Source organism: Tinamus guttatus, unplaced genomic scaffold (assembly GCF_059628265.1).
Source record: "Tinamus guttatus ecotype Peru unplaced genomic scaffold, ASM5962826v1 Tinamus_guttatus_pri_ptg000203l, whole genome shotgun sequence".
Lineage (NCBI taxonomy): Eukaryota > Metazoa > Chordata > Aves > Tinamiformes > Tinamidae > Tinamus > Tinamus guttatus.
In genome coordinates, this window is record NW_028288737.1 from 138,691 (window position 1) to 160,258 (window position 21,568).

Here is a 21,568-nt window from a genome sequence, read left to right on the forward strand (position 1 = left end):
GAGCAGGGTTTCATCTTCAGGAAAAGATCTGCATATCAACCTCAGGTTCTCAGCTATTTGATCAAACAAAGGAAACTGCAAGCTTTCCCATGGTAATAATACTAACCAAAGAAAAAGGTTTTTCTTTTCCAATTTTCTTTTATTAAAGAAAAAAAGCAATATTCCCATAAACAACTGTACAAACCATATTTCTTTGGTCAATAAGCCTAATATGCAAAAGGAATTTTCTTCTTAATTAAAGAATATTTATGCACACAGCAAAGCAAGCTGCTGTTGCTTGGCAATTACTGGGCAACCGTCTTCTCCGGGGATGTTCCATGTATAAGGGAGGCTTGCAGGAAAACCCAGAAGCCATTAGAAGAGCGCAGGTGGGAGACCACTGCCGAAAAGCAAGCGCCAAGAACTTGGTATTTTCCACTGTGAAGAAGTAGCTGTAGAATTGTTGCTCTGCAACAGGAACACAGAGTAATTCTTCATAAGCTTCAAGAGAATAATGCAGTTTAATGTAGTTCTATCTCTGGCATACATATTAAGAGAGAGAGCCTTTCAAGTAATGATACAATTACAGATTGCTTTAGAGAAGACTACTCTAAGATCAAACCAGTTCAAACCTTTAGATTTCCTCCATGCCTGTCAAACACAGGGTGAATTCCCAGGGTAATTTCAGTTAAAATGTATAATACAATAAGATAGTAAGAATATAATCTGGAGAAGTATAAAAATATAAACATATTAGATTATAAACAAGACATATTCGATGCTGTCCTTGGTGACCAACGACCAAAGTGAACCAAGCCCATAAAAGACCCTCTCAATCTGCAGAATTTGGTTAAACATTTGTTAAGTTCTGGACTGAACAAAAATGAAAATAACTGTCATAAAATAAGAAAAACAAGAAGTTTAGATGAGAAAACAGCACTTACTTCACATTTAATTAGCTGGAGCCATTCATTAAGATAGTTAACAAGAGCAAAGGCATCAGGGATATTGTCCCCTTCAGAGCAGAATTTCAGAAGAACTGCCATTTGGATTCCTTTTGAACAACTGCAATAAGAACAGGCACATTTTTTTGTCTATTTTCCTAACTCAGAACTCAGAGTTCATATTTATGAATTAAGCACAACAATCTCCATAAGATTTACTAAAAAAAAAAAATCCACATTTATTTGGTTGTGTTTTCACACCTCAGGCCTTCCTGTTCCAGGAATCACAGGTTTGGGCAGAGTTACCCAGGGTGCTGCTTGTGCACTCAGGTTGCATTTTCATCCTTTTGTTAGGGTACTATGACTATCTAAGTGCATTTCAGACACAGGTTTTATAGCCTGCATATCACTGCTTTACTCATAAAATTCCCAATCAAAGATAGAAAACAGCAGAATATGGAGAAAGAAATTTGGGTCAGGCAGAGCAGAATATGTTTGGTACTTTAAAGCTGAAAAAAATGACAATTATTCATACGGGAAAGAAAATGAGAGGGATGAAAAAAAAGTAACAATATAACTGGTCACCAAAGGGAAAGCTAACACACAAGTTATCAAGCTTAACACATTGATACTTAAATACACCTGCTTTGACATAACTGAAAGGCTTTAATCTCAGGGAGAACATTTTGCAGCTCTACATTCAAAGAGCAGCAAATAAAAATGCGTAAAACTGCGTAAGTCTTGCAGTTGAGTGGAAAAAGGTAAAGACAGAAATATTTCCATGCTCTGTTTTGCTAAGAGGGACAACACGACAAAATCTACCTCTGCCCCCTACCAGTGAATCAGTAGTTTAAACAATTTTACCTATCCCCTGAAAACAGGGCACATGTTCCTATATGCAGCTCACTCACCACTCGGTAAACAGCAGTTTTGTGATGCCACCTCCAGGAATATTTAGAACTTTCTCTGTATCATTTACTCCAGGGTAGGCTGATACTTTTTCCATTTCTTTCCATTTTAATCCCTGCATAAGGCCTGCCACTGATTCCTCAAGAGCCGGTGTAAGTAGGTAGCGTAGTGGAGTCCTAGGAACAGATCAAGGATATGGTCAGTACGAGAATACAAGACAAAATAGATATAACCACTTGGGAAGGAAAGGAGCTGCAAGCATCAGGGGCCGTTCAACTTTCTGCCACAACTATAACTAACTGATACATTTTACAATGATATACTTGAATGTGAAGCAAGTAAGATTTCTTCCTTCAGAAATCACCACCACATCAGACTATTAAAACTATACAACTATTAAAAACAAAACGACAAAAAAAGCAACTTTTTCTTCTGAAAATTCAAGAAACCCTCTTTTTAGATAACCAAATAATTGACACATATCAAATATGTAAGCGCTTAAATAGGAGAATTGTTTAAGGGTTGTTAGAATAGCTTACAAAAAAAAGCGGTTATTCTTCCTTCAGATGGAAATGGATTCAACTATAGTTAGTTACTTAAAAAAAGAGAAAAAGCATACTAAAAAAGGAAAACCCAAAACACAGAATAATCAAGAAGTAAGAAACTAAAATACTCTAACTTTTAAAATCTAATCGGTGAGCTGTGTGTTAGCAGCCAACCCCTAACAGGGCTTGCAGCAACGCAATCTTAGTTGTTAAAATGGAAGCTGATGGCACAGGCCAAATTACCTTACGGCCCATTATTGGCTCAGGATTTTTGTCACCAGACTCTTTTAATAATATATTAAGTATCTTAGGATCTACACAGCAAAATGAAGGAATGCTACCAAGAAAGTATTAAGCTATATACCAGTTTGCCAAAAATAATGGGACAATAAAAACAATGGAAACATTTAAGGACACACACATACCCGAGAAGTTGCTCATCATCACGCTGGTATGCATGGCTGCTTGACAGAAGAATAACTCTTGCACATTTGCTGCTTAGCACCCATGCAAGCAATGCTTCAGAAAATGCCCTGTATTTGTTCTTTATGCAAATACAAAGGGGGGAAAAAAAGACCAAAAAAAAATAGTTTTATGCCTTTGAGAAAAGCCACAAGTCTACAACACTAGATGTTATATTTAATGTTCAGTGATGATGTAATTTGCTCTTCATATCCATCTAGTCTTTAGTTTCAGATATATTTTTGAAAAAGCAAAGCACTTTGGTAATTTAATGAAAAAAAAGTATGTATGTTGATAAAAATCATGATGACCTCATTAACAGCTGTACCACTTATTTGTGTTCCATTAACCCAACAAAAGAAAAAGCATAGAACAATATGGGATGGCATAATTTCACAGTATTTTTCCACAGTTTGAACTGCAAAAATGCTGTAATGCAATTTATTCTGGTGTGGTATTCTGCCCATCTGAAATCACTATATAGTTAACAGTTAGAATTAATATCTTTATATTTTTCTCTTTACTGTCTTTGTGTATTTGTCTTTTCTTAAATGGCTCAATTTTTACTGTCACTCCAATTTATTTTCTAATGTTCCTATGTCCTCCATTCATTATATATATAAAAAACAATGGACTAAAACTAGATCACTTTGTTTTGTCCCTAATAACTAGGGACATATTTACGCTAAATTCTAATGAATTAGCTGAGTTGTTCCAGAGCTTGAAACAAATAAGCAAATAAACCCCCTCAAACTTAATGAAGGGAGGACACAGATTTTGTCAAATAAATTGTATCGAGTGCATAGAATGTTGCATCACTAAATAGAAAAACATTTTGCTTTTTTTGGTCTAACTTGTTTTAGGAAATTATTTCATAAAACAGTATTTTTTTCTTAAGTTGGGCTTATTTTAAGACACTATAATATCAGACAATACTCAAGTTGGAACAAACATGGAACACACATACCTTTATAAAAGGCGATCTGATCTGCAGAACTACAAGTTTCCTTGAAGGTAACGCATATACTACAAGGGAAAAATAAAAATAAGAACACAAGAGAAGGATTTGGATTTATCCAACTTATAAATCTGAGGATAGTAAACCTTTCAACTATCTAATCATCATCTTCATTGAATTTAATTTCAATTGACATAAATACAAAGGACTGAAATTAAGTAAAATCCTCCTCCCAAGACCAAAGATCTCCTGTAATGACCCAGATAATTCGTTATAATCTTTGCAAGGCCGCACAGAGAGTTTATCTTGATATTTCCATGATTTAAGAGGAAAAAAATGTATATATAATTTGAAATGCTGCAATTCAGGCACAGAGAGAATTTTAAAGAAAAAAAAATCTCATCTCACTGCATTGAGAAAAGGCAAAGATAGATGGGAAGGAAGAAGACGAGAAAAATAACTTTTTACATTCTCTTTCAACTTGTATGCTTTACTGTAAGTACGCACACACTTTCTACATTTCTCCATGTTTCAACTTGGTTATGCAAAATAACAAACGTAAGTACCCTCTGCAAAGTATAGATATTTATTCTTATCTGTAAGTCACAGATTCAATTATAATAGTAATTACTGAAGTTAGTTTATTCTCTATAGCAAAATGCAAGGAAAAAAAAAGCAATGTTCTTACAACTGCTTTCTACAAGCAAATATTTAAGATCTAGCTCGTCTTCAATACACACCTTCTGCATTTATGCTCAGCTCTGTTGAGTTTTCTTCTGCAGTTGCGTATGGATTATTCCCAACCATTGGCACAAGGCAATCAGTGTAGAAATAGCCAATTTTAGTCATTTCAAGCGTGGAAATCACTAGGTCTATTGCCAGTTGACCAACATTTCCCACTGACACTGCAGGCTGCAGAAGTGTTTTAGTATTAGGAAACACAGAATTCACTTAAAGAATTACATTGTGTTTACGGACAACACAATCTGCTTTTGCAAGTAGTTAAATTTTAAGTCAGTTGAACTCTGATTAAACATATGATTCCTTAAAGTGGTGCTATCTTCTCACAAAAATCAATATTTCTTATCATCTTATTAATATATAATTGAGTCTCTTTCTTACAGATCCATCGTGGCTACTTTGGTGAATAATACTGTCTCATTATAAATTAAAAAACAAAAAGGAGTTTTGAAACTCGTGTTCTTCGACCCAATTCCCATTTTTTGGCTACAGATTGTGAAAAATCACTCAAAAACCTAACACAGAGGCTGGCAGCCTCCAAGTGACACTGAACGACATATTGCACATTTGAACTATAAATATCAGATTGACCTAAATATGTGAATAACTAGTTCAGCATGTTCAGGGACTTCAGTGCTAAGGCTATCTTAGATGCATTTACCAGGAAATTTGTTATCCCCAAAATGGGATGATGCTGACCCCATCTGAGAGCATACAAGAAAAAATTTAACTTGCAAGTTTGTATCTTTCTAAGGAAGCTGCAAATTGAAGGGCATTTGATGCCAGTAACTCCAACATGCAAGAGGATGGCACAGTACTTGCAGACTGTCATTACAAACTGCCTAGTACTCAACGGCTTGTCATTCCGGGCAAATGCAAGAGCAGGGAACTGTTTCCTGTTGCCAGTCAGTTGATCGGCAAGAGCTTCCTGTGCAGGATCTGGTACCTCCCCGGAACATGCACAGTCACCAGAGGTAGCGCAACCCTTGGTGAAAAGTGACAGGGATGATGATAAAGCAACGGCACTTAACGGCAGGAAAAAACGATGGTTTGCTGCTTTGCAACCTGGCACCGTATAAACACACCGAGCAACCTTCAGCAGCTTCTCTTGAACCGATTTTGTATTGCGGGCCATTAGAATATTCTCTAAACGAATTCCAAGCTCAGCTTAAATATAGCACGGCTAAGGAATTTGTCACCGAGAGCTATAAAACATTTAAATTAAGTTATATTAAAGTATGATGTTATGATTATAAATGATAATTATAAATTAAATAAAGAGCAATCGATTACGGGAGCGGAGCGCCGCGGCCCGCGTGCCCCAAAACCGGTGAGAGACGTAGGGACGAGCCCCGCTCCGCGAGGCTCCCGGGCTGCCTCAGGCGCCCGGGGCGGCCCTCCGGCGAGGCGGCGACTCACCACGAGCAGAGTGAAGCCGCGCAGGTCGGGGCCGGCGGCGCGGTCGCACGGAACAAACATGCCGGCAGCGAGGCAGGCGGCTCACGGCGCCGCGTCGCCTGCTCCTACCTCAGGAGGCGAGCGCGGCCGTGACGCAACGGCCGCAACGGCCGCAACAGCCACCCTCGCGGAGGCCCCGCCCCGCCGCGGCCGTTGGCAAGGCGGCTGTGGGCGGGGCTCGGCCCCCGCAGTGCCGGAGCGCGGGCTGATCCCGTCCCATCCCGTCCCCTCTCCTTGCCGTGGGCACCGCCATGTCGCTGCCGCCGGAGAAGGCGTCGGAGCTGAAGCAGCTCATCCAGCAGCAGCTGCTGAAGGTGAGAGCGGCGCTGAGGAACTCGGCTTCGTGTAGCGCCCCGTTCCCAGCGCGCCGTGGGGGGAGCCGCCATTTCGCACCCCTGAGGGGAGGCGGCGGGGGCTGTGCATTTGCGCGCTGCTGTTTTAGCCAGAAACTGCTGCTGGAAGTTGGGAAAAGTGAGGGAGATACGTTGGTGCTTTCGCTCCCGCGTCGCTGGAGCCTTGCGGCGTTTCGGTGGTTACGGCCCTAGTAGATCGCTCCTCCGGTAGAAGCTGCTTCAGAAACACTTGCAGGTTTACGACAGAATCGTCCGAGTGTAAAAAATCCGGCTCAGTTCAGACACTGATCATGGAGATAGTGGCGGTGCAGGTTTCCTACGTGTATGCCTTGCCTGCAACTATATAAAGGTGTTTGGTTTTGGTTTTGGTTTTCTTAAAAAAAAATAAGTAAGAGGAGGAAAAGGAGGAATTAAACATGTTCCAAGTTGTCTAGGCAAATGTACAGAAAGTGATATTCTTTGGTGCATTATCTCTGTTTTGCTAGGAGAATACTTGTTACCTAAAGTGTAACATTTTAGTGATAACTGACCATAAGAAAAGTGTAATTTCTTCTTATTATTTGCATACTAAAACTCCAATCAAGAGGGAAAATAAAAATGTGTTTGTGGAGACTAGATTTATACTCAGTTTTAATACTGCTGAGTGTGACTTAAATCATTGTAGAGGTTATTAGGAAGTATTGTTTTTAAAGCTTGTGAGACGTTAAACGTGTTTAGAGCATATGACAAATTTTCTGTTCAGATGGATGTTCATGGCAGGATCAGAGAAGTTCTTGCTGAGACTATTCGTGAGGAGTTAGCACCTGAGCATCAACAGTTGTCCACAGAAGACCTGATGAAAGCCTTAAGACAGCGAGGAATCATTGATGACGTTATGAAAGAACTCAAGTTTGTAACTGTAAGTAGCTTTTGGAGTGTGAACATATTTTGGTTATTTCTATTATGGGCTTGATGTTATGGCAGCTCTTTTAATATAAAGTAAAAAATTTACTACTTCTGAGCATTTGTATTAGCTTTGCTGAGTTCTGAGTTGTTTTAGTGATAATGTTGCATTGAAAGTACTTGTTTGGTGCCATTATGCTTTAAATCTTAAAAGGTAACAAGTTTGAAGAACACTATTCAGTTGCTCCTGATATATGATAGTAGAGGATTATTTAATTCTTAGGAGATAGCAAGAAGTGTACTGTTGTCTTGTTTGACTCCTTAAGAAGTCTAATTTTAATTACAGGATGTGGACGAGAAGGAGAGGACTTCAGCTCCACCAAAACCTTCTACACATTTTATTGACAGAGAACAACCAGTTCTGAAAAAAGGTATGCTGCTTGTTTACTTCAAAGTTTGAAGCATAGTTTTAAGATAAGTCTTAAGTATATGTTTATTGAACTCCTTGAGCTAATATTCCAGTGGGAGTTGGGTTCATTTTAGGTTTCCATATTGTAAAGAAATAGATGTTTTTCTTGATAATTCCGAAGAAAGTAAATTCCTGCAAGCAGCAGAAATCAGTTCCACATGAAATTTAATTTATTGTATATTATCTTCCATATATTTTAAAATTACTTTTTTTTTCTTAAACATTTGTTTTGAAACCTTTTTTTTTCCTTTTTTTCCTATTTAACCAACAGCTGTTATAAATATGCTTAAGATCTGTTTTTAGTCTCTTCATATTTATTGCTACGCTTTACAGCTAATATTGACCCAACACGGAGGTATCTTTACCTTCAGGTTTTGGGTGGAAAAGCTTTCCTGGAACATCTTCAGGAGCCGGAGCCTTTGCCTGGGCAAATCTGTTCTACCTTCACTCTGTGTTTACATTTTCGGAATCAGCGCTTTCGATCTAAACCTGTCCCCTGCGCCTGTGAGCCAGATTTTCATGATGGTTTTTTACTTGAAGTACACAAGGACAGCCTAGGTAAGGAAGATTGTGCGTTTGAAGCTGATGTTCTTTTCCCCAGTGGTCATTCTAAAATGTGCTTGATATTATTTCTTTATTTTGTGTGTGGGTGTGTTTTTATCATGTTTTTTTTCTAAGGAAATAAATTGCAGTATCAGATTTCACTACTCCTAGATTTTTGTCAGTTCTTACCTATTCTTTTTCCTTTTTTCCATTCCAAACTAACTTCTGGATTTGACCAACTTCATTCAGATTTAACAGTGTGATAGTAGTCCCAGAGATAAGAAGTTCATATTTTTCTGAACCTTGTGCTGACAAGTGAAGAAGAAAGGCCTAATTTCTTTGTCATAGGTAGGGAAAAGCTTCAGTGTGATTTTGGTCTGCTTGCTGGTTTGCAAACACCTGCAGAATAGGCTATCATCCACAGCCTCTATCGTCTTTCTTCTGTTGTTAGCCAGGCACATGGTAGCAAGTTTGGTATGTTTCAGAAAGGTTTCTGAATAAATAGGGGAAACTTTAAAAAGTGGCATAAAGGAAGAGGAGATTGGCAGTGTCTGAATCCTGTAGAAATCTAGGGTACATTGTGGAGTGTCAGAAAACAAAGAAAGCTAGAGTTATTGCAGGCATTCATGTGGGAGAGAGTGAATATACTGCAAATTCAGAGAGAAACAGCCTTTGGACAGCCTCTACAACCTATTGTAGAGCTTCACTACAGAGAAAGCTGTTTCCTAAATATGGATGTCTTGTGAGCTGACCTGAAGCATTACCACTTGTTAAAAGAGTAATATAAGTATCTGCAATTGCTTTTACTTATTAGTACAATATTTTCTTTTTTTTTTAAGTAACATTTCCATTTTATTTTTTGTACAATTAAGAGTTATATTAGAGTACTCAAATATAGATTTTTTTTTTGCCTCCATAAATGAATGGATGCCAATCTTTCTGGAACTGTCTTGATCTTACTTTTATTTAAGATGGGGTTTTTGTTGCTTACACTTTTTGACGAAGTACTTTCTTAAAATGTCATGTATGCAATAAATGTAAATGCCTATCCTTTTATTTGTAATAATGTTCTGGCTATCTTGGTTTATTAATGGCAGGTGATGGAAGTAAAATGGTGGATGCGACAGCGATGTTATCAATATCAGATCCAGTACATATGGTTCTGATCAGAACAGACACTTTTGGCGAGACCACATTAGTAGCGTCCTATTTCTTGGAATGGCGATCTGTCCTGGCTGCAGAGAACGGTGTAACAAACGTTGCTGTTGAGCTCCTTGGTGTAGGTAAGAATACATAATAAGGGTATAATTAAAACACTTAAAATTGTTTGCTTATACACTCAAAGTAGTATTTATGTCATAGTTTAATTACAGCTCATGAATTATTATGAGCTATCCTTATAAAATGTGTATGTGGGAGACCAATGGTCAGATTTTTCATCGTTATCAAATACTAAAACCATGTATTGCAGAACTTCTCTAATAGTGGTCCCCATGTCAGATGGATATTTCCACTATGAGTTTTTTTTGCAGAATTTAGACGAGTTATTAAACTTTCAGCCCTCCCCACGCCTTCAACAGATGAATATCTGTGAATTTATTGGGCTAGTGTACGAAGAATAAAATCTAGTGGGTATCCCTTTTACAGCAAAGTAATAACTGCTTGGCAAAGTGTCTTCTGCTGTGCCACTATCCATTCCAGCTGCTGGAAGCTTCTGCTAGAATAGGTGAGCAGCTTTGTTTAGGTGCTTCGCAGTCAGTCTACATGTGTATTCCTACGTACCACTCTGTAAATGCCCCTCTAGGAGTTGATAGGATATTATAATTTAGTGGGTAAAGACGAGATATAGAACTAGATCTAGCATGAATTCCTACTCTGGCTCTCCCAGAGATTGGGCCAGTAGTAGTTGATGAACCATTTGAGAGTCCTTTATCACAATTTCTCTACCTCTTAGGTGAGCAGTCCTTTCTAATTTCCTAAGAGATTAAATTATAAATTATAACTAAATTATAATTTATAAATAGATATACAAATTATATATAAAGTATTTTAAATATTTGATTTACATAGTAAATTATTCCTGATTCTTATCTCTGTCGCTTGCTTTTTGGAGATGATTTAGTGCTGTGTTTATCCAATGAACACAAATCTGCTAACCTTATTTACTAGTGTTTGGCAGCACTAACTCTGTTGGAAAATGCTGACTGTTGAGAAAACATACTTAGTAAAAGGGACTTGGATAGTCTTTCAAGTAAAAAAGTTTCAATTACAATATTAGGAAATGTATACAAAATAACTGGAGCTGAGATGTGAAGGTAAAAGAGGAAGTTGAATTATTTCTATTTTTTTTTCTATTTTTCCCCAAGGGATAAGGAATCAATATCTAAATCCAGTGCTTTTTCTCCTCTTTCAAAGTCTTGTAATTGTACAAAATGCATTGACAATATTGAAGCATACCACCATCTTGGATAGATAGACAAACTCTTATCTGTTACTCATACTACTTATAATTTCATATGTGTGCATTTTATTTCTTCTGCCTATTTAATTCTAGATTTTAAATTTAAATGGTTTCTTTTTTGTTGTTTTTTGACTATTATAGTATGCTGGGTCCTTGATAATAAATACATTTTGGGGAAGATGAACGTTTAGTTTTGACTGCTTATGTCTAATCTACTTGTGTAATTAGTAAACATAGTAATTTCAGTATGACTTTTTCAATATATTTTATATACCTATTCGAAGCACATCTGGAATGCCACTTGCAATATATTCCAGTGTTGGCTGTACAAGGAGGGTTGGGTAATTATCTAAGATGTAGATAAATGTCTTTCTGATCTGATTACCCTTTCTTTCAGTCCCAGTTGGCTCATTCTTGTTTGAAACTTAAAGATTTTTATTTTGCATATGCTTAAAGACACTTTTTGTACTTGCGGTTCTTGCCTGTCTGGAATGTCCGAAGTGAAATGAACTTGAGAAAATTGATCAAAATGTGTTTTGATTCAAAGGTACAGAATCAAAGGTCTCTGTCGGCGTTTTAAATATCAGACTTGAAATATATCCACAGCTAAGCAAGGTGCTGTCTCCAGAAATCACTAGTACTCAAGTAAGTGAACTGTGGAGTTTTTGCATATCTAGTGTTAATCTTTCATTACATTTAAATAAAATCAGCTTTTCTTAAACTATTCTTTTATATGGATCATTATTACTGTAGCAGTTTTTCGAGCTACCTGTATCAAAACTTTAGGGAGAGGAATGAGGTAGATGCAATACACTTTCTGCAGACAGTAGATGAGCTTCCTTGTTTTCTTTCCATTTTGAAAAATCATTTCAACCACCAGTTATCCTGCTCGCAAAGCCAGTAGATGTTGGCCTGAAGGTGTACGCAGGTTTTCTTCCACACTTCACAAGCCAAGTTTTCATTCATTGTGTTTTAGTTTGAAGACAAATTTTTCATTTCTTTAGTAAGTTTTGAATGCTAAGCTTCATTTTTACATATGCTAGCATTTGATGTTAATATATTTATTGATTTGCATTTATTCTCTTTGGCGTTAATCTATGTGAGGCTGTTCTGTTTTCTTACCTGCAGTTTTCTTTGGAACGACAGAAAACAGCAGAAAAAGAACGATTATTTCTTGTATATGCTAAGCAGTGGTGGAGAGAATACCTGCAGATTAGGCCTACACACAACGTAAGGCTAGTAAAGATTTTTGCACAGGTTTGTAAATTCTGCTAATAGAGTAATCTGTTCTCTGAGGTATCTAATTATTTTGTATACCTATTTGAATTTTCTGTGTGTTTATGTATACAGAATGTAGAGTTAGATCTATATATAAATATATAGAATATAGATTTATAGTATTACAGTCAGGTCAGGGCTACATCTGATGTAACGTAAAAAAATGAAAATTGTCAAAATTGAACTTTTATGTGATTCTTGTCATTTAATGATGCAGTAGTAAGGCTACATTACAACTGCTGATGTAGGAGTTAAAGCTAGTTTAGCCGTTTCCTTGGCAAAGGCTCAAGTGGTTTATGCAAACTATTTGAGGCAAGTTTTATATCAGCTGAAGCAACTCAAGAAGTGGATATACTAGCTAATCCATTCCATATTCAAGTTCTTTGTAGTTTATTAAGTAATTTGGCTGGTTAGAATTGCAGGCTAGCAACAGACATGAACAAATTTTGCTCAGGTAAAAAATTACTGTGTGTCAATTGCTCCTTGGCAACTGTCCCCCAGTAAAAGGAGTGGTAAGATACTTTGCGGTTAGTATGCACAGACACAGTCTTCCTACAGCAGCTGGGGAGCGGTAGCTCATTACCACAGAGTATCTTGCTGAAGCAGTTTCATATCTCATGTTTTCCTGCAGTGAAGTAACTGCTGTTCTGGCTATTCTGTTTTGGCTGTGCAGAGAGTGTTTAGCAGTGATGCAAACTTCAAAATTATGGTTAAGGTTTTCAAGGCAAGAAATGCAGGGAAGCAAAACCTTTAACTAGATTGGGAGTTGTAGAACTGGGAATTTGATTGCGAAAGCAGTGTAAGAATTAACAGTACTACACTTTCTGTACCAGAAGAGCTACACTAGGGTTGAGGAGAGGCTTGGAGGGAAGGTTTTGTGGGTTAGATTAGAGGACTAAATCCTCTATTACAGAACAATTTAGAAACTGGCAGCCTCAGAACACTGTAGGAACTAGGCCATTTGCTGGCCCAATACCTAGAGAAAGCAGTGGCGAGTTTCCCACTGGCCATGGCAAATGTTAATAAAACTGCCTTTTGAGTGCCTTTCTGTTCATTTCAGTTATGTAATCCTAGGAGTTAAAAATTTCTTGACTACAATCTTACTCAATCTCTGTAAAGCTTTATAATGGTAGATGAAAAGCCAGTGGAAGTGGAGAAATTAGATTATCAGAATTGTATGAGAAATTCAATTATCACATTATTATCTGCTTTTATATGCATAATGCAGGAGCATGTGTTGCAGAAGCATGTATTAAATATGTGAGACTATAGTAGATAAATGTGGACTTCTCACTGCAATCTCTCCCTGCTTTCTGCCTGGGAGTTTATTTCCTACAGGATTTCAGTCAGCATCCAGTATCAGCTGCCTTTGTTACACCAACATGCAGGGAAAACATGACAAAACCTTAACATGGGCACTATGTGACCATAGTAGCTGGTAACTTTCTAGTTTAAAAAAGTCAGACCATTATTTCCTGAAGCTGTAGAGCTACAAAAATCTTTGATGCACAAATATGAAAGTATTGGCACAATGAGGAAATGTACTGCTTCAAATAGTTTTAATAGTTGATAATCATAGTATTTTCTTGCAACGCAAAGTAGAACTGATTGATTTCTGATCTTATTTCTCACTTTTTCCAATAAGCCAAAAATAGTATTTGTCTCTGTGTAAGTCTGGTGACATTTGTTCATAATGAAGTCACTGTTTTTTGTGGGAGAGAGAGTGGTCAAATGCAGAAGCAAATAACAACCTTTTAAACTCTGGATGTTTTGCTTGTTTATGTGATGATATATGTAATTTGATTGTGGGAAAAGCATGAACGGTTTCTCTCATTTAAGGAAATATGTTCAGCTTGTATTGCTCTAGGTGTTTGAACTCTGAGTCTGAAACACTTTACTAGTGACAGACCTGGAGGAAAAATCTATTATCTCTGAATGAATCTCGTGCCTTAATTCCAGGGGCATTTTTTGTATTAATTCTCTTGAATGGTATTTATTTGTGAGATAGAAAATCTCACTTCAAGAAAGACGGTCTGAATTAAGATGAATCTTTTGTGGTGTTTGTATGGCCGCCAAGTAACCGGATGCTATGTTCAGGATGAAAATGGGATAAACCGTCCAGTGTGTTCGTACGTCAGGCCGCTCCGAGCGGGCCGGTTGCTGGACACGCCTAGACAAGCCGCGCGCTTCGTCAGCGTCCTGGGCTACGAGAGAGCGCCTGTCATCGGAGGCGGCGGCGGCAAGCAGGAGCAGTGGTGCACCCTTCTTGCTTTCCTCTGCAGAAGCAAGGTACGCCTGCAAGGTGTCTTTGTAAGACACAGTAGAGCTGGATAGCATATTTGGAATTAGTAACATGTTGCAGACTGCAAATACACGGGATAAATCCCTGTCAGATTGCTATCAATCACAAATAATTCGTAGTCTGAGATTTTTTTTTAAAGAGGACTGTAGTAAATTAGAAGGATTTGGAGGGGACTTAACTTTTGTTTTACTGCTGTTGTTGGTATCCATATTTTTCAATACATCTTTGTCTGACAATAAGGTTGTTTTTTCTTCATTTGCTTTTCTAAGATGCCATACAACTATTCCATGAATCTCTGCTAGCATGCAGACAGCAACTTCAAATTCTAGAGTAATATAGGAAGAGTTGGAAAAGTCTGTCTTACACAAAATTACTCTGTTTTTATATGCTAAAATATGCTATCAGTAAACTTCTATATATAACCTATTTTCAATATATGAATTTCCGCTGCAAGTCAGCTTAGTTCTTGGTATCAGACATTTTTTATTATATTACTATAATAGATGTTGCATGAATAAAGGAATACGGATCACCTTCTCTTGAGTGATCAGTGCTTTTAATCACCATTGAAATACTTCTGCTTTCAATAACAGTCTCTCTGATGTGTTTATGTTAAAAAGATCTGTTATTTTTGCGAGGAGAAGCTTATACCAATTTTTAGACCTTCTCAAAGACCAAACAGACTAAGCATTAGCTGATTTCTCCAAGTACTGCATCATGCATAGGTACCATATAAGTGCACGTTCTCAACTACCAACTAGCTTCTACATCTAAGTGATGACAGTGACTTGGGGATTGAAGACTGCTATTTGGAGGTACATAGAAAGAGTTTAGTCCAAGGCAGAAGTGGACAGTTGTACAGAAAATAGCTGAATTTAGCCCCTGAGACACCCGTTGGTGTTTGTAATTTCTCTTGTGAAAAGTGGTGTGGCATTGTTAAATGAACACAGGTTTGCCAGAAACTTGTTTTAATCTACTGCTCTAGATATTTTGCCTATGTCTTATGGTGGAGGAAAATAGCTCTCTCTTCAATTAATAAATCCACCTAACAGCATTGTCTTCCACATTTCCAATATTCTGAATAATAGTTGGCTAAAAGGGCCTTATTGTTCTCCTCTGCAAGGCTGTGCTTCGCATTGTGGGGAAATCACTGCATGAGGATGAGGTTTTGGGGTTTCTTTATTGCCAACTTGTTATTAAGAATTTGAGTTCTTTATTGTTTAAAAGAGTAAGAACATCAAGCACCCCATTCAGATTCATTATTTCTGTGAATTATCAATGGTAGCGATAAATTTAATTAGGGAAACCTTTTTGTTGGTTGAAGGGAAATGCCTCTAGACAAGATTTATCAGATTTTTTTTGTTGTTGTTCTGTCTATTCTCTTTTGGTTTTGTTTAGTTCTGAGCTTTGACAGCACATTGAAGGCAGTAAAGTGAGAATTAGATTTTAAGTGACTAGCAGATCTGCATTTCCTGACTGTATGAGAGTATTGCATAATTTCTATTATTTCCTCAGATGTTTCCCTTATTTGCATTGTGATTTTTAATTAGAATATTTTTGTCTTGATAGCCCTGTAACTATGGTTTTCATTAACCTGAAGGTATTGTTATAATATTTAAAAATATTTCCTAATATTAATCATATCCTTTAGTCAAATCAAAAAATATAGATTTTCTATCACTAGAAACTACTACTGTTTGTTTTTTTGTTTTGTTACAGAAACCTGAAACTTGGCAAATGAAGAATTAATTCTTGTGCTAAAATAAGTTTACTAGCTACCAGTAGGGATCAGTATTTGTAAAAATAGTCTGGAGCTTTTACTCTAGTTTGTAGCAGTTAGTTTTCACATTATACCATTACCAGAATCAAACCTAATTCATGATTTTGACTATCTTTCTTCCCTTGGCTGAAAGAATAAAGAATATGAAAGTATAGAAATGGAAGGAGAAGTATTGCTAGCCTCCTGCCTTAGTAAACAGTGATTCTACATTAGATCTAAAACCTACTGGTTCGTCTAGTGCTTAGAATTGCCCTTATAGGGTGTGAACAGCTCTTATGTTTCTACTGGACCTCTATGGCAGTCTTGGAAATTGTAGTAGGCAGATATATTCTGACATAGTAAAATATATATGTCTAGAAAGAATCAGGGTAATTAAATTTTTAAACCTTAATCTTGGCTTTTGCTGTGAATTTTAGATAAGCAAGAGGGAGTGAGAGGGAAATACGAAGAGTTGCTTGAAAGATGTCATGCTTTGTTGCTTTGTTGTCCTTTCTTTTTAATTCATGTCTGAGATTTCAAAACTATTTATTAACATTCACTGTCTAGGGTGACTGTGAAGATCATGCTAACCTTCTGTGCAGTCTTCTCCTTGGATATGGCTTGGAAGCATTTGTGTGTGTAGGAACAAAAGCAAAAGGAGTCCCTCACACTTGGGTTGTGACTTGTGGGACTGATGGAACCATCACTTTTTGGGAAAGCTTAACAGGACATAGGTGAGTGAATGGAATGTAAGAAAACTGAACAATGTACGTTGAGATTGAGAGGGAGAGGGTGTGTGTGTTGTTTTACACACACTCTAGTGTTACTAGGTATCCAGGTGACCTCTCTCTTTGAGTCTTTGTCCTGACTACTGCTGTCTGGACAATAGCTGGTTGAGCATGAGAGGATATGCTTCATCAGTCTGCAATATATTTTAAGGCTTTAATACAGCATGGTGGCTGTTTGTGCTGCCTCTTTATGGCAGCTGACTGCTCAGTGATGCTATCACTGCTGTCATTTGTGATGTTGGAGATGGTCAGATATGATTGTCTAAGAGCTTATATTTTTCCCCACAATTCATCTGTGAAGTCAGTGTTACATTGCTCTTTCACCTAAAGAAATCTTTTAAGCTCTCCGAGAGCCTCTCACATTTTAGAAGGATGCATGTTCTGTAATCTTGAATTTATAGAACCTATTTTTAAAAAATATTTCCTATCTTATTATTTTGTATTTCACATTGCCCCAGTGCATTGGATAGTACTCAAATGCAGTTTACGTGTCAGAAGGAAAATTGCTCAGAACTATGTGTAAAGAACTTCCAGTTTGTTGATGCTGTTCAGCACTGTGATCCATTGTATTGTACTTTGTAGTGCAGTTTTTTTTTTTAATTCCTGTATAGCTTCAGGTAGTGGTGTTCTTACATTGGTAAAACTGCAGTGGGGATGTCTATTTGAATACAATACTTTTGTATTGTATTCTTTGTGAAAAGAGATGATTCATATACAATGTTGAAAATAAGATGTGATTGTTTTCCCACTATGATTAGCATTTGAAGATATGTTTCTTAAAATATGATGAGTGGGGAAACTGCATGGGCATGTTATAGTTGCAAAATTTTAAGTGCTATTGAGCATCTGCTTGACGAATCAGCCTAATTTTCTAGATTTAAAGAAAAAGAGATGTATTTCATTTTGTACACTATGCTTCTAAAACATAAAATTAACTTTTGGAAACAAATGCAATTTGGGGAAAAACTTACAAGAAGTTTAGTTTAAATTTTAGAAGGAGAAATTTCCTATTTCTTCCTTATACAGATATTTTCACTTTGCCTTAAAATAATGTCTTTAGTTCAGAAACTGTGTGCTTTTTGATCAGGTACATCCACCATCCTATCAACCCTGATGACCCTCCTGTAGCTCAGCAGCCCAAGCCTCTGTATCCTTATCGCACCATCGGATGTGTCTTCAACCATCACAAATTCTTTGGAAATTGCCAGCCCTCTGATGCTGTGGAGCTCTGTGTGTTTGACCTGCACGACGAATCTAAATGGAAACCCATGAGCGGAGAAGCAATAAAATCTGTGTGTTCCCCTGGAACAGTATCTTCGGTTCCCCCTTTTCCTCCTCTCTGTGCTTCCACAATAGATGCTGCAATAACAAGCAATGAGATAGAATTGCAGCTGAGAATACTAGTCTCTGAACACAGAAAGGTAACGTGTTCAAGGATTTTGGTCTTCAGTGGTAATAGGGTTTGTGTTTTTACTGTGTACTTGCTTTGGATAGCTGTATGTTGGTTTAAATATGACTTTACAATGTGATTACCGTCAGATTTTTAGAAATGCTGTGTGTGAAAATTTAAGTAACAGAGGAAAAATATCTGGAAAGATTGTATTGAGCTAGTTCACATCTTTTTATTATTTGCACTGGCACTTCTGTAGTCCCATGTTTGGACTCTCCCCCACTCCACTTTTCCCTCTCTGATTTTCAGCTTACTGGCATCTGTAGATTGCCTATGAGCAGTCTGTGAAAGAGCTAAAAAGATCAAATCTGTTTGTCAGTAGGCACTATGTATCCATCAGAAATTTTTTATTCTGTTTAAAAAAAAATAATTGGAGGCAGGCTTTCAGTTTTCATAATCTCACTCTGACTACTTTACAGAAATAAAAGTTAATAGTATTTTTAGACATTTATTTTCTGATTTATCATGATGCTTCACACAAAGTGCTAGTAATGATTATCCTTTGCTGGATGTGAAGGGATGATACTTTAAATCCTGATTAACCTTACACCTTTTCTTTATTTTAATTTTAGAAATTTCCTTTTTTATCCCTTGCCACATAGCGGCAACCTCAGGATGACAAGTAATTCCCACATCAAAATGACTTTGGGAATCTCATGCAACACTGAACACTTAAGTGGTAGATTTTTCTACCTGATTGCAGTTGTAGGATGTTAGGAGACAGGGGTGTGTGTGCCTGTGTCTGTATGGAGTTACCAATTCTTTACCCTGAGAGATATAGGAAGAATACAAGTGAGGTGAATCTCAGTTATTTTCCATGTTTTTGCTACGTAGTTATGCATTATTACTACCTTCTTGTGTGTCACACCAAGATACTGTAGCTAAAGCATCTACTTTCAACTGTACTGGTCTTGATTTAGTCTAGCAGTGTCACTTCATTTCTTGCTAAATGCTTGCTGCTTTTTCTGTTGTTTTTCTTAGTATTGTGAATCAATGTGCAAATCTTACTGCTTTGTGGGTTAGCTTCTATTACCTAAAAAATAGAGATTTGTCATAAATTAATTTATACTGTATTCAAAACTTGTAATATCTTAACGTTCATTCTGCACTACAGTTGTTATTCTGTGACTTGCCTCCCAGGATCTTAACCTTTCTACTGTTTGGGACGACCAGCTATCCTATCTGCTGTCCCCAGCATTAGCAGCCTATGAGCTTGAGCGTGCAACAAGCATTTCTGCAGGAAATGAAGAGTTTCAAGATGCTATAAGAAGAGCAGTACCTGATGGTCACACGTTTAAAGGGTTTCCTATCCATTTTGTATACAGAAATGCCAGGAGAGCATTTGCCACGTGCCTTCGGTAAGATTAACTCTAATATAAATATTAGATATTTCATACATATGAATGAAGCCAAGCAGTAATATTTGCAGTTATGGACTGCAACTCCTTACTTCATAATGGAAAATCAATTTCTTTATATCAGAACGGAATGAGTTGTGGAGTTGTTGCACATGCAGTATGTCATGGGATACAGAGCTTTTATGTTACACTTGTGAGTTCATTCAAGATAGGCTTCTTTTAGATTAAACAAAGACTGAACAGTGTGGTGTTTGTTTCCCCTAAAATAGGATTTATTGCATTTCTCTGAACTCTTAAAAATGGTTAGTGGTTCCCTGCAGGGCACAACATTTGGCAATAAAAAAGTAGTATTGCTATTTGTGTCTGCAGACTCTTTACATACATTATTATTGAAGCGTTAGTTAGTCATGTTTAAAATAAGTGTGCATCTATACCTCAAAAATTTAATGATAACTTAGTATTGTATCTGTTATTCTTGTTTTTGTAAATAGGTCTCCTTTTTGTGAAGAAATAATCTGCTGTAGGGGAGACCAAGTGCGTCTTGCAGTTCGTGTCCGAGTGTTTACTTACCCTGAATCTGCATGTGCTGTTTGGATCATGTTTGCTTGTAAATACCGCTCTGTACTTTGAAAAACAAGGTCATTCTTCCCTTTTTAGATCAACGAAATTATGTATGAGTGTGTGAGTGATGCAATGAAAGACTACTGTATTTCATATAAGTGCTACTTACTTTGAATATTGAAGTGCGTGCTTTGAGAATTATGTGTACACAGTAATGATTGTATTTATAAAGAGAATTTATTTTAATAAAAGCTACTTTAATATCTGTGTGAGTACAGGACTAGTCATTCAAATGCATTTTATAATACTGACACAAATTCAGAACTGCAGAAAAGAACTAAGATTTCATCTTAGAAGAAGTCTGTCTTACCTGTATGTTGTATTGTCCGGAGTGAAACAGAGAAAATCCTCACGTGGCTAACAGTACTCTTTTGTTACTGTCCCTTTCAATTTGTGCTGAGGTATGCAGACAAAGGTATACTGCAGTCCTTGGTTATACTGCCAAAAAAAAAAAAAAAAAAGGCATGCAGAATGGCAAAAATGAGAAATGTTCAATTTGTTTTATACACACACACACAAAGTCACTCATGCCATAGTACTTCAAACTGAGTTGCTGTCCAAGGTAGAAATTGCCAAGGCAACCGTATCACAAGTACCAAATACGGCTCCAAAGCTGTGTTTGGGGACAGCAGGGGAGAACAGATAGGTAGGCAACTCCCTTCTCCCTTGCCCTCCTAGATTTGAGATGGGATTCTAGGAGAGATGCTTTCAGGGACAGATGGGCCTGTCTTTTACTTTGCATCTTTTTTTATAGCAACATTTGTTACTTTTTTTTTTTTTTTTTTTTAGCTGAATTTGCTGGTTCTTCTCTTGTGCGTTCAGATTTTATTATTGGATGTTCCTGGTCTTACTAATATTTATGGTAAAGATGGCAGATGTTCTGTAGAGATTTGATCGAGGGTTTTATCTTGTTTCCTTTCCCAGCTGTTACCAGGCTGAAAGCTCCAGTTAGAATACACATTCTGAGCTTCTTTCCTAGAAGTCGGTGAAGTTAAATAGATGAAACTGTGTCTATGTACTTGGCATTGCTATATGGGAAAGGTACTATGTAGCCTAGGCTATGTACACTTTCCTGATGTGGACAGGCATTTAAAACTTGTTGGGAAGAAGCAGTAAAAGGCTAAGAAGCGGTGTGTTACTCTATGTCTCGTGAAAATGTCTCAAAACTTAGTAAGAGGTTAAAATTACTTAACCATGTATCCATGCTATGGACTGAGATCCAAAAATCCTGAAGTTAAAAGTTTGTGTTCTTACCACAAGGAAAACTGTTTCTGCCTCTCTCGGAATGGATAGTAGCTTCCAACATCA

At 37.1% G+C, this 21,568-nt stretch overlaps 2 protein-coding genes across 2 annotated transcripts; one reads left to right on the forward strand and one right to left on the reverse strand.

The window, feature by feature from the left end:
- Positions 1–205: 205 nt before the first annotated feature.
- On the reverse strand, positions 206–6,068 carry PSMG2 (proteasome assembly chaperone 2). The gene is made up of 7 exons (XM_010221636.2): positions 5,958–6,068; positions 4,538–4,709; positions 3,807–3,865; positions 2,803–2,921; positions 1,835–2,008; positions 924–1,044; positions 206–447 (listed from the first exon to the last, which is right to left on the reverse strand). The coding sequence occupies exons 1-7, from the start codon at positions 6,015–6,017 to the stop codon at positions 355–357; spliced, it is 798 nt and encodes a 265-aa protein (XP_010219938.2). The 5' UTR covers positions 6,018–6,068; the 3' UTR covers positions 206–354.
- A 154-nt stretch (positions 6,069–6,222) lies between these two features.
- On the forward strand, positions 6,223–20,465 carry CEP76 (centrosomal protein 76). Its single transcript, XM_010221631.2, has 12 exons — positions 6,223–6,310; positions 7,092–7,247; positions 7,578–7,662; positions 8,034–8,258; positions 9,341–9,526; positions 11,252–11,349; positions 11,833–11,961; positions 14,080–14,271; positions 16,611–16,777; positions 17,919–18,252; positions 19,422–19,639; positions 20,131–20,465. The coding sequence occupies exons 1-12, from the start codon at positions 6,248–6,250 to the stop codon at positions 20,267–20,269; spliced, it is 1,992 nt and encodes a 663-aa protein (XP_010219933.2). The 5' UTR covers positions 6,223–6,247; the 3' UTR covers positions 20,270–20,465.
- Positions 20,466–21,568: the final 1,103 nt, after the last annotated feature.

What these genes read in the sequence shown, in the direction of transcription:
- PSMG2 (XM_010221636.2), bottom strand. Translation starts at nt 6,017, where the DNA reads ATGTTTGTTCCGTGCGACCGCGCCGCCGGCCCCGACCTGCGCGGCTTC. An exon ending in GCGGCTTCACTCTGCTCGTG is followed by an intron (nt 4,710 to 5,957) that starts GTGAGTCGCCGC and finishes ACACTTCTGCAG; the next exon opens with CCTGCAGTGTCAGTGGGAAA. An exon ending in TCCAGCTAATTAAATGTGAA is followed by an intron (nt 448 to 923) that starts GTAAGTGCTGTT and finishes TTCCTGTTGCAG; the next exon opens with AGCAACAATTCTACAGCTAC.
- CEP76 (XM_010221631.2), top strand. Translation starts at nt 6,248, where the DNA reads ATGTCGCTGCCGCCGGAGAAGGCGTCGGAGCTGAAGCAGCTCATCCAG. An exon ending in AGTACACAAGGACAGCCTAG is followed by an intron (nt 8,259 to 9,340) that starts GTAAGGAAGATT and finishes TATTAATGGCAG; the next exon opens with GTGATGGAAGTAAAATGGTG. An exon ending in CAGAAATCACTAGTACTCAA is followed by an intron (nt 11,350 to 11,832) that starts GTAAGTGAACTG and finishes TCTTACCTGCAG; the next exon opens with TTTTCTTTGGAACGACAGAA.